Genomic DNA, 13,076 nt, shown 5'->3' with positions numbered 1-13,076 from the left:
AATAATTTTGTGTAGTGTAACATTTTGAAATTTAAAGAAATATGTAAATCATAGGTTGCAAGCGAGTATTCGAACACTGTCCCATTAGTTACGAATTGTTACCAGAGACAATTCTAAACGAGTCTAGATATGTAGTTATGCAAATCCAGTTGGTTTGGATACGTCGGATTTTTTTTTTTTTTTTTACGTCCACCCCCTAACAAGACATATTGCCACTTGGGCGTAAAAGGTTATTATTTGGGACCGTGCCTAGGAAAGATTAACAAGATGTTGGTTTACATTACATTTAAATTTCAGCATATCAGTACAGTCGGGGAAGCAGGTAGCAGGAAGGGAATTCCAAAGTCTAGTTGTTCGAAGGAAGAAACTGTTAGTAGATAGCTTTCTGGCATTTAGAAACATCAACAGTGAAGAGGTGAGATTTTGTTTCATCAGAGCACATTCCATTAAAGCATTTGTAAAGCAGGCATTAAGATGCAACATTGCAGTGATGGGACAGAGGTTGGAGCTTAATTGACAAAGTGGGACCTATTAGATTGAAAACTCTTTTTTGAACCCTATTCAAGAGGAAGAGGCTAGTGGTAGATGCATCAGCCCAGATGTGGCAACAATACTCCATACATAGGCGAATAGTGGCTTTGTAGAAGTACAGGACATTTTCAGGTGTTAGTAGTCTTCTAGCTCGATAGAGGGAACCCACCTTCTTTGCAGCAGTCTTTGCAATGTCCTCAATGTACTTGTTCCAGTTCATATTGCCTGCAAATGTTAAGCCGAGGAAGAATTCTCAGGTAGGGTGTTATTTGTCATGGATATCGGTGGTTGGAGAGGTGTCTTGTAATTGTTAAAGGAAAGCAGCTTAGTCTTACTAGTATTAAATGTTACTACCTATTTTTTTTTTTTTTTTACATAGGCATCACCGCTTATCAAGGCCCAGAGACCACTCAAGGATAAGGATTAAGAGTGTACAGCAGTCAATTGAACAATATAGCAATTGTTAGTAATAGAAATTCGGTAAATTTGTTAACCTAAGTGAAACAGCTATCCATTTACAGCCACATTCCACTATGGTCTGGCAGTCATTTTCTAATGAGTCTGCCATTGTCTTAGATTTATGTACATCCGTTCTTCCCTCGTGCATGTTATAGAACATTGTATCATCAGCAAATATACTCATCTCTTTAAGTCAATAAACAAAGGAACATAATACACATTAAGGCATCGGGAATTCACTTTCTGGACTTTATGTTGTGAAAAACAGAATGAGAAGTTGAAAGAAAAGAACTTAAGTGAGTCGGTTTTTAACTGAGGCGACAAATCTATCATTTTCATTTATTTCAGTGAAATTTATCTTTAACAGTCCCATTTAAGTCAAAGTGAAAAACCGTCTCCTTCGCAGATTTTCAAAAACTCCTCTTTCAAGAACACACATTTTAATCAACACTATTTTGGTGTTAGTGCACTTACTGATCCGCGCTATTCTTTAAATCGTATTTCCACGTTTAATTAAAGTTTTATGATGTGTTTTTTTATTCAGTTGTAAGGTTAAAATATAGTATAGTACAAAATACTCTCCCCTCCCCGTGTTAAAAATAGCTTTTTAAATAATAACGTTGTTATTTCAGCACGGATCAATAAGTGCACTAGTATCACTATTTTTTACACCACAAAATAGTAATTTTTCAAAAATCTAATCGCTATTGCTTGTAACGAAAATTCTTTTATTTACACAATATGTAACGAAAATTGTTTAAAATTAGACAAAATGAAAAATGAATTTTAGTTTTTAAAATCCATGAAACAACGTGATTTTTATTTACTTTAATCCAGAAACAACACACAACTATTCTTTTGGAATTCATTTTTTTTTTTTTTAATTAATATTGAAAATTCAGTTTCAGTATAAAGTGGATCGTGTGCTTTCCTTGCTTCTTTTTTATATTCAAACTTTATTAAAAGCTATCATTCATTATCGACAGCCTGACTTGCAACACGTCTTATTTACCCCAAAGTTTATGACGTCACTCACTGGCCTTCTCTGTACGGGTGCAACAATTCGACCCGGGTATTAAAGAGATGGGGATGAAGGATTTAAGGCTTGTAGAGTGATTTCCCTTAGTGAACTGTAAAGCGCATGCGTACAACGGCTTCGATTCTTTTTAAATCGGCTCACGGCTATAAGGAGGACACCGTTTCCGTGAATACTCTTGAAGGCAATTGTATTCTTAATTTTGCTGTTAGCTAACCTTTGCCATTACGAATACTCACGCGAAAAGTGTATTGCGCTAATTTTATATATATATAAAATTAAAAAAAATGGCACCCGTACCAAATGTGGCAATATCCCAAGAAGAACCGATTGGGATAAAAGCTGTCCTCCTCGGACCTCCAGGGTCTGGAAAAGGAACTCAGGTAATGAAAATAAATTCCTGTTTCCCCCTCATCTATATTTTAGTAAATAGCAAGCCTCGTTAAATCAGTTGAATTTGCATCTACTATGCTATTTTTCTCTTCCACAATCACCACGCTGCTTGTTCGTGTTCCATGTACTTGGTCGTTCGTTCACACGTGCTTAAACATGTTCTGTTCTTTTCGGTAATTTGGATTTCTGTCCTTTTAACCTTTTCCGATTTCATTGATTTTTCTCCCTGCTCTAACTTTCCTAATTTACCTTGAAAAACTTCTACAAAAGAACTAAAATTTAGCATTTACCCCACACCGGCCTTTTTTCTTTTTTTTTTTCTCTCTACTTGTGACGGCACAAATGAGCTACGTACTTGAAATTGGGATCGGCACAATCGCCGAACTCCGAAGAGTAAAATAGCCCCATCCCCTTATTTTATTTCTGTCGACTTAAGGTGTAATAAATCTCATCTTTGTTTGTTTGTTTTTTTTGGGGGGGGGGGGACAAATTTTCTGTATAAATGAAAAAGTAAATGCATGTGTCTAAAAATATTTAAACTCTTAAACACTAGTCACGTAACAATGAAATAGTAATTGGCTGGACGAATAACGTGTACTAAAATGTTGCAATGCAAAATGTTCATTTCAACTTGCCGGCATATTTCTATTACTTTTATGAACGTGCAACTTCATTCAAAGGTTGAAGTGGTTTAAGTTAGATCTTGTTTATCTACTGAAAGCCCAAACAGAACACGGCTGGTGCGTTGGTGCGCTTATGCTTTAGTTTCAATTCTAGCTGAAGGCATTCGAATTTTTTTTTTTTTTTTTTTTAATCCTTTGAAATCTTATGTACGATATAATATTCAATCGAAAATTGACTTTATTATAAATACGAAATCTGCATGAATTAAAAATATATTTAAGCGCCTGAAAAAAAAAATGTATTTTAAGGGGATGGATGACAACTCGTCCTGCTCGAAGAACGACCTTGTCTTGTCCGGAGGTAAATACAGAAATTGCCGATTATAATTTTATCGGAATCGATAAAGGTCAGAAGGTGGATTCCTTTTAGTTGAGTTGCATATGATCATCTTTTGTAAAAATGAATAAAACTTTAAATGTAAACTTTTTTTTTTTTTTTTTTTTTTTAACCGATTTCAGTAAATTGTTTTTGTTCGCTTCCCCACCCCCTACCTCCGGCACAATCACCGTTACTCTATTACGTTTTCTTTTCTTTATAAGATTGTTTGGAATACTTTTTAACTTAATTACTTTTTTCCAAATTCGTAGAACACTTAAAAGGAAATTTTCGACGTACAAATAGTCGGCTATTGTATTGAAGAAATGCTCTTGTTTCTGATAGCTGGAAAATTGTCTCTGGCGTACTGTGGCGTAGTCCCTGGCCTTTGCTGAGGCCATTTTTGACAAGAGTGCTATCTAAAACTTAACCGATTTTGTAAGTGGGAAAAAAATAAAAACAATTTTATATCCAAACATTTGGGTGTTTATTCAGATTGGCATTTATAGCAGCATTTAAAATTGAAGAAAATGTTCATGTACGTATCGGTCATGGGACGAAGATGAAATACTCCAAAAATTTGATCAAGTGGTTTTTATTAAATTTTTTTTTTTTTTTTTTTTTTGATGGTTAAAAAAAATCCACGAATTGGTTGGCAATGGCAGACAACCTTAATACACTTGGAAACTTAATCACTGATTACTTCCCCTTATGTTCTCTAAAAAAATATGGCCTCGTCTGTCACCTAACTGTGAAAAAACTGCAAATTTGTTCATCTAAAAATCTACTTTGATAAATTTTTATTTTTGAAATATACAATCATTCTGTGACAAGTACAAAGTAAATTTTTTGTTTATCGCTATAAGTGCCTAGTGCCTCACTGCCTATATGAAGCATTTTAATACCAGAGGTAGTAATATAAAAGTTGCTTTTAATCGTGAAAATTCGTGTTTGATATAAAGAAATCACAAGGCTTAGAAATGTGTAGGTCAAATGTTCATAGTGTAAATTTACGTGTATAAGTAATGTATACATATGTAAGTATTTGGCAGCTTCGTATTGTGTACCTTGTTTTTTGTTACTGCATGTTTGGGGCGAATTTTTGACACCCCTAACAAAACTGCGAATAAAATATAAAACTCGTAATTTTAAAAGTGTTTTTTCTTTATGGAATATACTTCCAAAATAAACTTTTAAAGTCATTTAAAAAATACTTTTTTATTTTTAAAGTGTTTACAAAGTGCCTGCGCGCCTTCATGCAACCATTTTGTTTACGTAATGAAATCGATTGAATTTTACGAGTTAATTTTCAATTTTTGTCACTTTAAAACTATCAATTGGTTCAATTTTTACGATATTTTCAGATTCAGTGTGAAATTTTATGCTCTTTCCAATAAACTGAATATATTTTAGACAAACGTTTTTTTTGTTTTTTTTTTTAATTCACTCCCCTCCCATTTTGCAATGTCTATTAAAATGAAAATAATTTTCTCACCTCAAATTTATATATCACAAATTGAAAATAAAAGATCAATAAATGAAATAAGCTAATTTAAAACTATTTGCAAATTTACCTGCAATGTCCAAAGTTTAAAACTTTTTTTTTTTTTTTTTTTTAACCATGGTGACACATTTCTTCACGCACAAGGCTAACACGAACGTGTAGTTTTTATGCCCTTCTGTATTTCAAAATGAGAAACACCGCTTTGGCGTTTCGCTAACACCGTAATGGCGGCCTTTTCAAATAGGTGTTTAAAAAATTCTTTTAGTTAAAAAATACATGAAATTTAAAATATAAATATGGATAAATTCTTAAAGAATGGAAGTACCCATTGAGTAGTATTTTTTATAGGTAAGTGATTTTTTTTTTTTTTTTTAATTTATATATACATATATTTTATCGAAGCAAGTTAAAATTCGTTTTTCTTTTAGTCTTAAAGAAAGCTGATTTAAAAAAAAAAAATATTGCATAATTTGCTATTAAACCCGTTATTTTTTTTAATTTGGTCTTTGTTCCTTTAATTAAAAAAAAAAATTAGGGTTTGAATTACATTTTTCAAGTTATAAGCTTGTAAAGATAGGTCGAATTATTCAATTTTTTATCACGCATTTTTAATGTCGGTTTCTGACACTGCTACTGCATGCATGTATAATCGTGAATATCGATTCCTGTTCACTCGACTGTTGCTAATGTGTAGGAAGGTGTGCATGAACTGGAGAAAGCTTATGAGTCATTGAGTTCATTGCGTATCACCTGGTCCAAAGGCGCTGTTTGCATGTTGAGCAGGCGTTCTTTGGGTTCTTCATGCTGAAGTCTGAGGGCAAAAAATGATTTTGTTGACCAGGTCTCAGGATTTTCTAAGTTTGTGCTGGCTTACTATTTTCACATGTATATTTGGGTCTTGAAATGATTTATTGGTTGCAAAATACTGTTCACACCTTTGTGAAACTTGCATTTAGAAGTAATAAAGAAAGCAAATTCAAATAGAAGGAAAATGTAGCAGTTATAGTCATTCGCTTTTTAGTGTTCAGCACTTTGCAATTCAGTCCTCCTACTGCCAGCGTTTTTTCTGTTGAGGAAAAAAATTGACCCGCAAAATGACCACTCAATCTCTAGGTGTATCCAAATTTTTTGGGGAATTTGACACCCTTAACACAAACTGCAAATCTATAAATATAAAAGCGAAAATGTATGTGTTCGCTTTTTCTGTCTTACAAAAGGCTTCTTTCAGAGAAATGGTCGGTCGCTTCACAACTTTTTATATCACATAAATCGTAATATCTCACAGTTAACAACGAAGCTCGCCTGTCTATTTAATTTGCTCGATTTCGGGAATATAAATATTAAAGATTTGTCGCTCGCCGCATGTGGGTTAGTCTTTTTTTTTTTTCCTATAACATCTTGGGGGGGAAAAAAAGCGTTCAGCAGTAAATGAATACTATCCCGCAGTCAAACTTGACCTCATTAACTCATTAAAACGGGCACCTGCTAAATCCAACTAATTAAATAAATTCAAACGTGTTTCCGTTAGCATCTCGCGGTGGGGCAGTGATTAACATCGCACTTCCCCCCCCCCCCCACACTTTAATTTACAACTTTGCCTCAAGGGTTTGGGTTCGATCCTCATACTTTTTTTTTTAACCCCCGCCCCCCAAACACCCGGGCAACGCCGGATACCCCTCGCTAGTAAAATATAAAAAAAACTTTTTTTTTTTTTTTTTTTTAGTGTTTACAAAGTGCCTGCATGCATTCATGCAGCCCCCTTTTCTTTTTTTTTTTTTTTTTTTTTTTTTCATTTTTTACGTAATGAAATCTATTGAATTTTACTAGTTAAATTTTTTTCGATTTTTAAACTTTAAAAATCTATCAAATTTTTCTATTGGGTTCAATTTTTACGATATTTTCAGATTCAATGTGAAATTTTATGCTCTTTCCAATAAACCGAATATAATCTAGACAAGCGTTATTTTATTTTTTTTAATCCCCCCCTCCATTTTGCAATGTCTATTAAAATGAAAAGATTTTCTCACCTCAAATTTATATATCACAAATTGAAGATAAAAGATCAAATAAGATAATTTAAAACAAAGTTCTTTGCAAATTTACCTGTAAAGTCCAAAGTTTTAAACTTTTTTTTTTTTTTTTTTTTTTTTAAGTGAAACCTTATCTTATATTCAGAAAATTTCGTACAATTAGTATTTTCGATTTCATTCAATTTTTTTTATATATTTAAAAAAAACAATTCACTCCATAAAGAAATAAAATATATCAAACTCGTGTATTTCTTTAAAAGAATAAAAAAACAAAATCGGTAGTTTTTTTTTTTTTTTTTTTTTTACTACGGTGGCCCGTATTTGTAAACTATTGTTTACAGCACGCAATAGAAAGACATTAATTCTAGCGCTTAAAGCCACCGAAGATGCCAACTCAAAGAAAAGCAGACATTTGTCTCCCTTTATTTCAAATGAAAAACATTTGATGTCGCATTTTTTATCCTTGCTTGAAAGTATTTTATTTAAAAAGGACATGGAATATAAATATGGATAAATTCTTAACAATGAAGAATGGAAGTACCCATGTGTGTGTGTGTCCATCCCCCCACCCCCCACCCTAAGGTGAGGATTAAGGTCCCTACCACAGATTAATTTTCATGAAACCTTCATGGAAGAATAGGAAGAGATTGAGTAGCAGTGTCAGAAATCGCCATTAAAAATGCGTGATAGAAACTTGAATAATTTGACTTATCTTTCTAAGCTTATAACTACTTTAAAAAAAATAATTCAAACCCTAATTTTTTTTCTCAATTAAAGGAGCAAAGACCAGGTTTAAAATAATAGGTTTAATAGCAAATTATGCAATATTTGCTTTTTAAATCAGTTTTCTTTAAAAGATATAAAGAAAATCAACGAATTTTAACTTCGATTTTTTTTTTTTTTTTTTTTTTTTTTTTTTTTTTTTTTTTTATATATATATATATATATATATATATATATATATATATATTTGGACCTTTGAAATGCCTGGTTTATTTAAAATTACCGTGGATTGGGGAAAAGAGTAACAAACTTTCCAAACAGATTTGCAGAAGTATTTATGACTGCTTTTATTCTGTGTCCTTGCGTTTGGTATATACTAAGAGACCTGCATTTCCTTTTTGCAAGGATAGTTTGCTTTACATCCAAAATAGCAATATTGTATACCAATTCAAATGCCAGTGCGATGTTGGGCAAACATCCTTGCACCTTTTGACTCGTGTAAACCAGCATGTTCCATCGAAGATCAGACAAGGAAGGATGGGGTCTGGTAGTCTCCCTCCTTCTACAGCCTTGGACTCTGCTATTGGCCAGCATTTGGTTGACAACCTGTGCTGTGCCAATAGATATAAAATAGAATGGTTCGAGGTGCTACATAGAGCGGACTCCGGAAACCATTTAAAGATTTTAGAGTCTGTCTCTATTGCTGTGCGGAAACCTTCTTTGTGCCGGCAGAAAGAAACATCCAACGCATTGTTTCTCTTTGGAGAACTTTGAATCTTTTCTCCCGCTTTTTTTTTTTTTTTTTCATCCTCTTCGTTGTGCCATTATTTTAATCATTTTTTAAACGTTAATAAACTTTATTTTAGTCTCCCCGTATTTTTGGCACATTCAATAGTTCCCCATCAGAACTCTTTACTTTCGACATAGTATTATTTTAAGCTATCGATTTTCCCCTGATGATAATTGAAAGAGCTCTCGAAAGACTTCTGCTCATTATATTTAAAATATATATATATATATATAACACAATGTAACTTTTAATATAGATTGATATTATTATAACTTTTCAGCCTATGAAAATGATACCCTAAAATCAGGTTTACATTATCAACGTCTTTAAAACAACGTTCCTATGTAGTGATCATTTTTTTTTTACATGCTATCATGGATGTTTAATAAATCCATCAAAAATCAACTCGTGAAACTCTTGGATGAATTTGTTTAAAACGCTGTTTTTGTAAAACATGAGAGAATATTTTGTATGTGATCTCCCATATTTCATTCTATAGAATCTGAACAAAATCATGATCTATCAAAGTTTTTAAAAAATAAAGCCAAAGAATCTAACCCTATCGAATGTATTTTTATGTTTAATTGTACACAAATTTTGTGAATTTACCATGAATTCATAAAATGGAAATTGAGAGGATCATTCCAAGTTGAAGACCTACAAAGACAGGAGTGGTCCCATTAAAACATGCGCTCTTGCGTTCCAGAATATATTTTTATATATAGTCACCACTATTCTTAATGGAGTTTTGCCAGAAATTTGTATCTTTGCTTCTGATCCTTTCTTAATCTCACACCGCTATTATTTGCAACAAATGAAACTCATTAATGCATAAGTTCAGTCATCATAGCAATGCAATTCCCTTTTGCTCGAAAAGAAATTGGAGGCATTACTTTTAGGATGTCCTTAGTAAATTCAGTTTGTTTTTAAAAAAAATATATACTTTTTCTGATATGTTATCATTGAGTTGCAAAGAAACATTTTCAAAAATAATTTTTGAAGAGATTGAAATGATTCCATTATTCCAAAAGGTTTGTTTAAACGTCAAATTGTGAAAAGTGATTCAGAACTCTTCAAAAAGAGAAATATATATATATAAAAGCCAAAATGTGTGTGTGTGTCTCTCGGTCTCAAAAACTTTCGACAGATAAGTATCATTTTCAAGCTCGAACCTTCGGCCGAAAAATTGACCAAAAACATTCATTCCTTCACCAGGAGGGGGTGGGGAAAAAAAAATTGCCATCTTCATGACAAGATGGCTTCTGCGCATGCGTGAACATGCGCAAAAGACGTACCTTGAATTTGTTTAAATATTATAAAAACCGACCTACATTCGCCTACGCGGCCATAGCACGATGGATTAAGTGACAGCGTCGTTATCTTAAGATGGCAGGTTCAATCCGAGTTATCATGTTAAGGTGGAAACAGGGTAAAGAATTACCATTTTATTTCTTTGTTTACATAGTTGAATTCTCAGTAAAAACAATAGAAATGACAAATTACCATCAACTGGTGAATATAGTTGTTGCTTATCAGGATTCCTGGTACTATGAAAGCTACATCAAGGATTCACATAGAGTACGATTTATGGTTGCATCTCAGAAAATAGGGATATATTTTGGGCCAAATAGAGGATTTACAAAATTGGACTGGTCCCAAAATGCATAAGTTCTGGTTGACTATAGGAATTTCCATCTTCTATAGAAATCCGAAACCTAAAATTTTCAATTTATTTCTATGATTAATTTTTTCTTTGAGGGAGTAATAAATACCGACCATTAATGCTCTTTAGGCATTAAATGGCTACACCCAAGATTAAGGTCTCCTTTGGTGAGGAGGTAGGAAAATGCCTATTCTCAGTAAAGCTATATTTAAATACCAGTATAATACTTTTGTTCATGATGCCATGCGCCAGTTTAAAAAAAAAAAAATTGAAATTTGTATGTCTTAATTTATAATTCATGGCTTATGGTAAAGAGATACATCAGATTTGACTGCATAATCCGAAAGAGCACACAATTTTACATAAGAGTACCAAGTTTCATAAAAATAGCTTCGAAAATAAACAAATAAATGGTGAAATTACTAAATTTCTTAATATTGAGTTTTGTAATTTAGCTCACTTTTTCTAAAGTAAAAGCCTAAATTTTGGCACTTAAAATTCTCATAACTTTTGAACTACTGATGGTATTTGCCTAATTCGAACCGTTTTAGGCATCTTTTACATAGCTCTTTTCATGCAAGTTTAAAAAAAAAAAAACATTATCTAAAAATAAAAACTTGTAATGCTAAGACAATGGAGAGGAATGAGAACTCTGATGTGGAGAAAATATATTTGGATTTATTGCTCTGATGCCGTTAGGAATATGATGTATGGAAGTGAAACCTGGCCAATGGGAGTTGAAGATATGCATTGTCCAGATCGAAATGATATGATAATTTTACAATGTGAATCTTAAATGATGACCTAAAGAAAAATTTAAGACTGAACAATGTAATTGTGTTTAGAAAAGCTTACAATGGTGTGGATGAGTTCTTGAATTAAGCAGTTGAGGTTCATAAGAGGAGGCCAAGGAGACGGAGTGGTAAGGATGAACTTGATGGATAAAAATTTGCACACATAGGTTAGTTTAAAAGTATGTAAAAACTGGCAATAAACTGATTTCATGGAATTGAGGAATGTGTTTTTGTGTGTGGATATATAATTTTTTTACTATAATAATTAAATCCATCCACACTTAGAATATCCCTTTTTCACTCCATGATTTCAAAATCTAGGAAACAAAAACTATTTCGAACTGATGCAAATAGTTTTGACTTATAATGAATCCAACAAAACAATTAGAACTAGTTTTTCGATATTGAACTTCTGTTCATTTCAATGTGTGCGTATTGGTTATTCTCTAACTGTAGTTAGTGCATAACAAAAACTCCCATTAACCTTTGTAACAGCTCTTGTAAAAAAAAAAAAAAAAAAATTGAATGGATATGACTCAATTGGTTTTCATGCCATAATGAATTCTCATTCACACCTTTTTCCCAATTCATTGATGGTTTAACAGTCTTGGTTTACAACACTAATTTATCGGTTTGGTTTTCTGTCCTTTAATGTTAAGGAATAAGGATACAATTCAAATATACAAAGTCAATTCCAATTACTTTAAGATGTATTCTATTAACTTGTGCTATTAATAAGTTTTAAACTTTTGGAAAACAATTGGTCATTAAATAAAACCTTTATTACCAATGGGGAACCTAAAATTTGTTATACGGAACATATGAAAAATGTTAATAGAAAAATTTTGTAAAATTAATCGAAGTAACTATTGAGTAGCCATTTTGTAAATTACACTGGTCTAGTGTCCTTGCAAAAATGCCACACATATCTTAATCCAAATGTTGCACAATGATGTTGTGATTGCTTATGTGAAAATAGGGAACTGAAGAGGAAAAAATAGATTAATATCCCTAGCATGACCAAGGAAATAGTATTTTATTACACCATAATTAACAAGTTTGAAAGAAAACCAAATCAAAATGAATAATGTAAGTAAATATTGACTCTGAACAGGAATTTCTGTTCTTTTAATGCAATCTGCAATTCATTTATTCCATCAGGAATTTGAAAGATTGTTTTTGGAATAGCCAGTTAAAATGCATGGAAAAAAGAATGTATTTGAAGGTAACATTTTGTATTTAGGCAGGATTATACTAACAAATTTCTCTTCAGTTGACCTGGCAACTTTTTTGAAATGTGACATGTTTGTTCCATGACGAGTATAAACAAAGATTTTTCTGTATTTTTGTTTAAGTAATTCTAACTAATTACTGAATTTTAAGACTTGAAGGTATAAACATTCAAATTTCCTCATATGTTTTTAAAGTCTTCATTAAAGAGTATACCGTTCTATTAAATCTTTTATTTAGATAATTGGACTTGTTTTATTTTTAAAAAGAAAAAGGTTAAAAGGAAATTTTGCACTCAATTAGCTTTGAAAAATTATTGAAAAAAACACCAAAAGATAAGTGTTTTATTTCTAGCCACCACTTGGAAAAATCACTCGCAAATGTGACTGTTTCACTCGCAACATAAAGCCCTGTTACATTGAAAATGTTGAGTAGCTAACTGCAAAAAAAATGAAGTATTAAGTGCTACAATGAATGAATACTATGTTCACGGTAGATTTGAGCATGAACAAAAGTATGTTGATCTTCCTGTGTAGATGACAATGTTAGAAGTTTTCAGCTTGAAAAATGTAAAATTTATTTAACCTGAACTAAAGAAATGCACATTTTCTGAAAATATGCAATAAGAATTAACCTAAATAATTGGGTCCAAAGCCAATTTACGCTGTAAGCTGTAATTATTAAGAAAATTGAAAATGTATATTGTGACATAATCCTTAAATTAGATTGTTTTAAGAAAATTTAAAAATGTAATTTTAGGCAAAAAAAAATTTTTGTGGCCAAAGCAAAAATGAAGAGGCCAAACCTAATGAGAAAGAGTATAGAAGAGAGGTGATAAAAATGGTCAGCAGATGAGAGCGAGTTGACTGGGTCACCCGGTCAGTGATTCTTTCTGACCCCTGTTAGTTACTAAGCAAACAAAGA

General features: G+C 32.0%; 2 protein-coding genes across 4 annotated transcripts in view; one reads left to right on the top strand and one right to left on the bottom strand.

The window, feature by feature from the left end:
• LOC145293812 (peroxisomal acyl-coenzyme A oxidase 1-like) overlaps positions 1 to 5,273 on the bottom strand; it is a 156,116-nt gene extending 150,843 nt beyond the window's left edge. Inside the window, exon 1 of the mRNA XM_080140423.1 lies at positions 4,993 to 5,273. The gene's annotated coding sequence lies outside the window, so the exon portion shown is untranslated. The remainder of the gene's footprint in view (positions 1 to 4,992) is intronic.
• The window catches only part of LOC145293813 (adenylate kinase 2, mitochondrial-like), a 187,158-nt gene that overhangs the window by 140,070 nt on the left and 34,012 nt on the right, over positions 1 to 13,076 (top strand). Inside the window, exon 1 of one of the 3 annotated variants that reach the window (XM_080140425.1) lies at positions 2,122 to 2,409. The exons of the other annotated variants lie outside the window; for them this stretch is intronic. Within the exon in view, the coding sequence (XP_079996551.1) occupies positions 2,314 to 2,409 (96 nt within the window). The 5' untranslated portion in view covers positions 2,122 to 2,313. Of the gene's footprint in view, positions 1 to 2,121; positions 2,410 to 13,076 lie in introns of those variants that run through there. 3 annotated transcript variants of the gene reach the window in all.

The sequence above is a fragment of the Euprymna scolopes genome, chromosome 15 (assembly GCF_053919585.1).
Source record: "Euprymna scolopes isolate OS-2025 chromosome 15, ASM5391958v1, whole genome shotgun sequence".
NCBI lineage: Eukaryota > Metazoa > Mollusca > Cephalopoda > Sepiida > Sepiolidae > Euprymna > Euprymna scolopes.
Note: the sequence above shows the minus strand (reverse complement) of the source record. Positions and strands in the feature narration are given on the sequence as shown.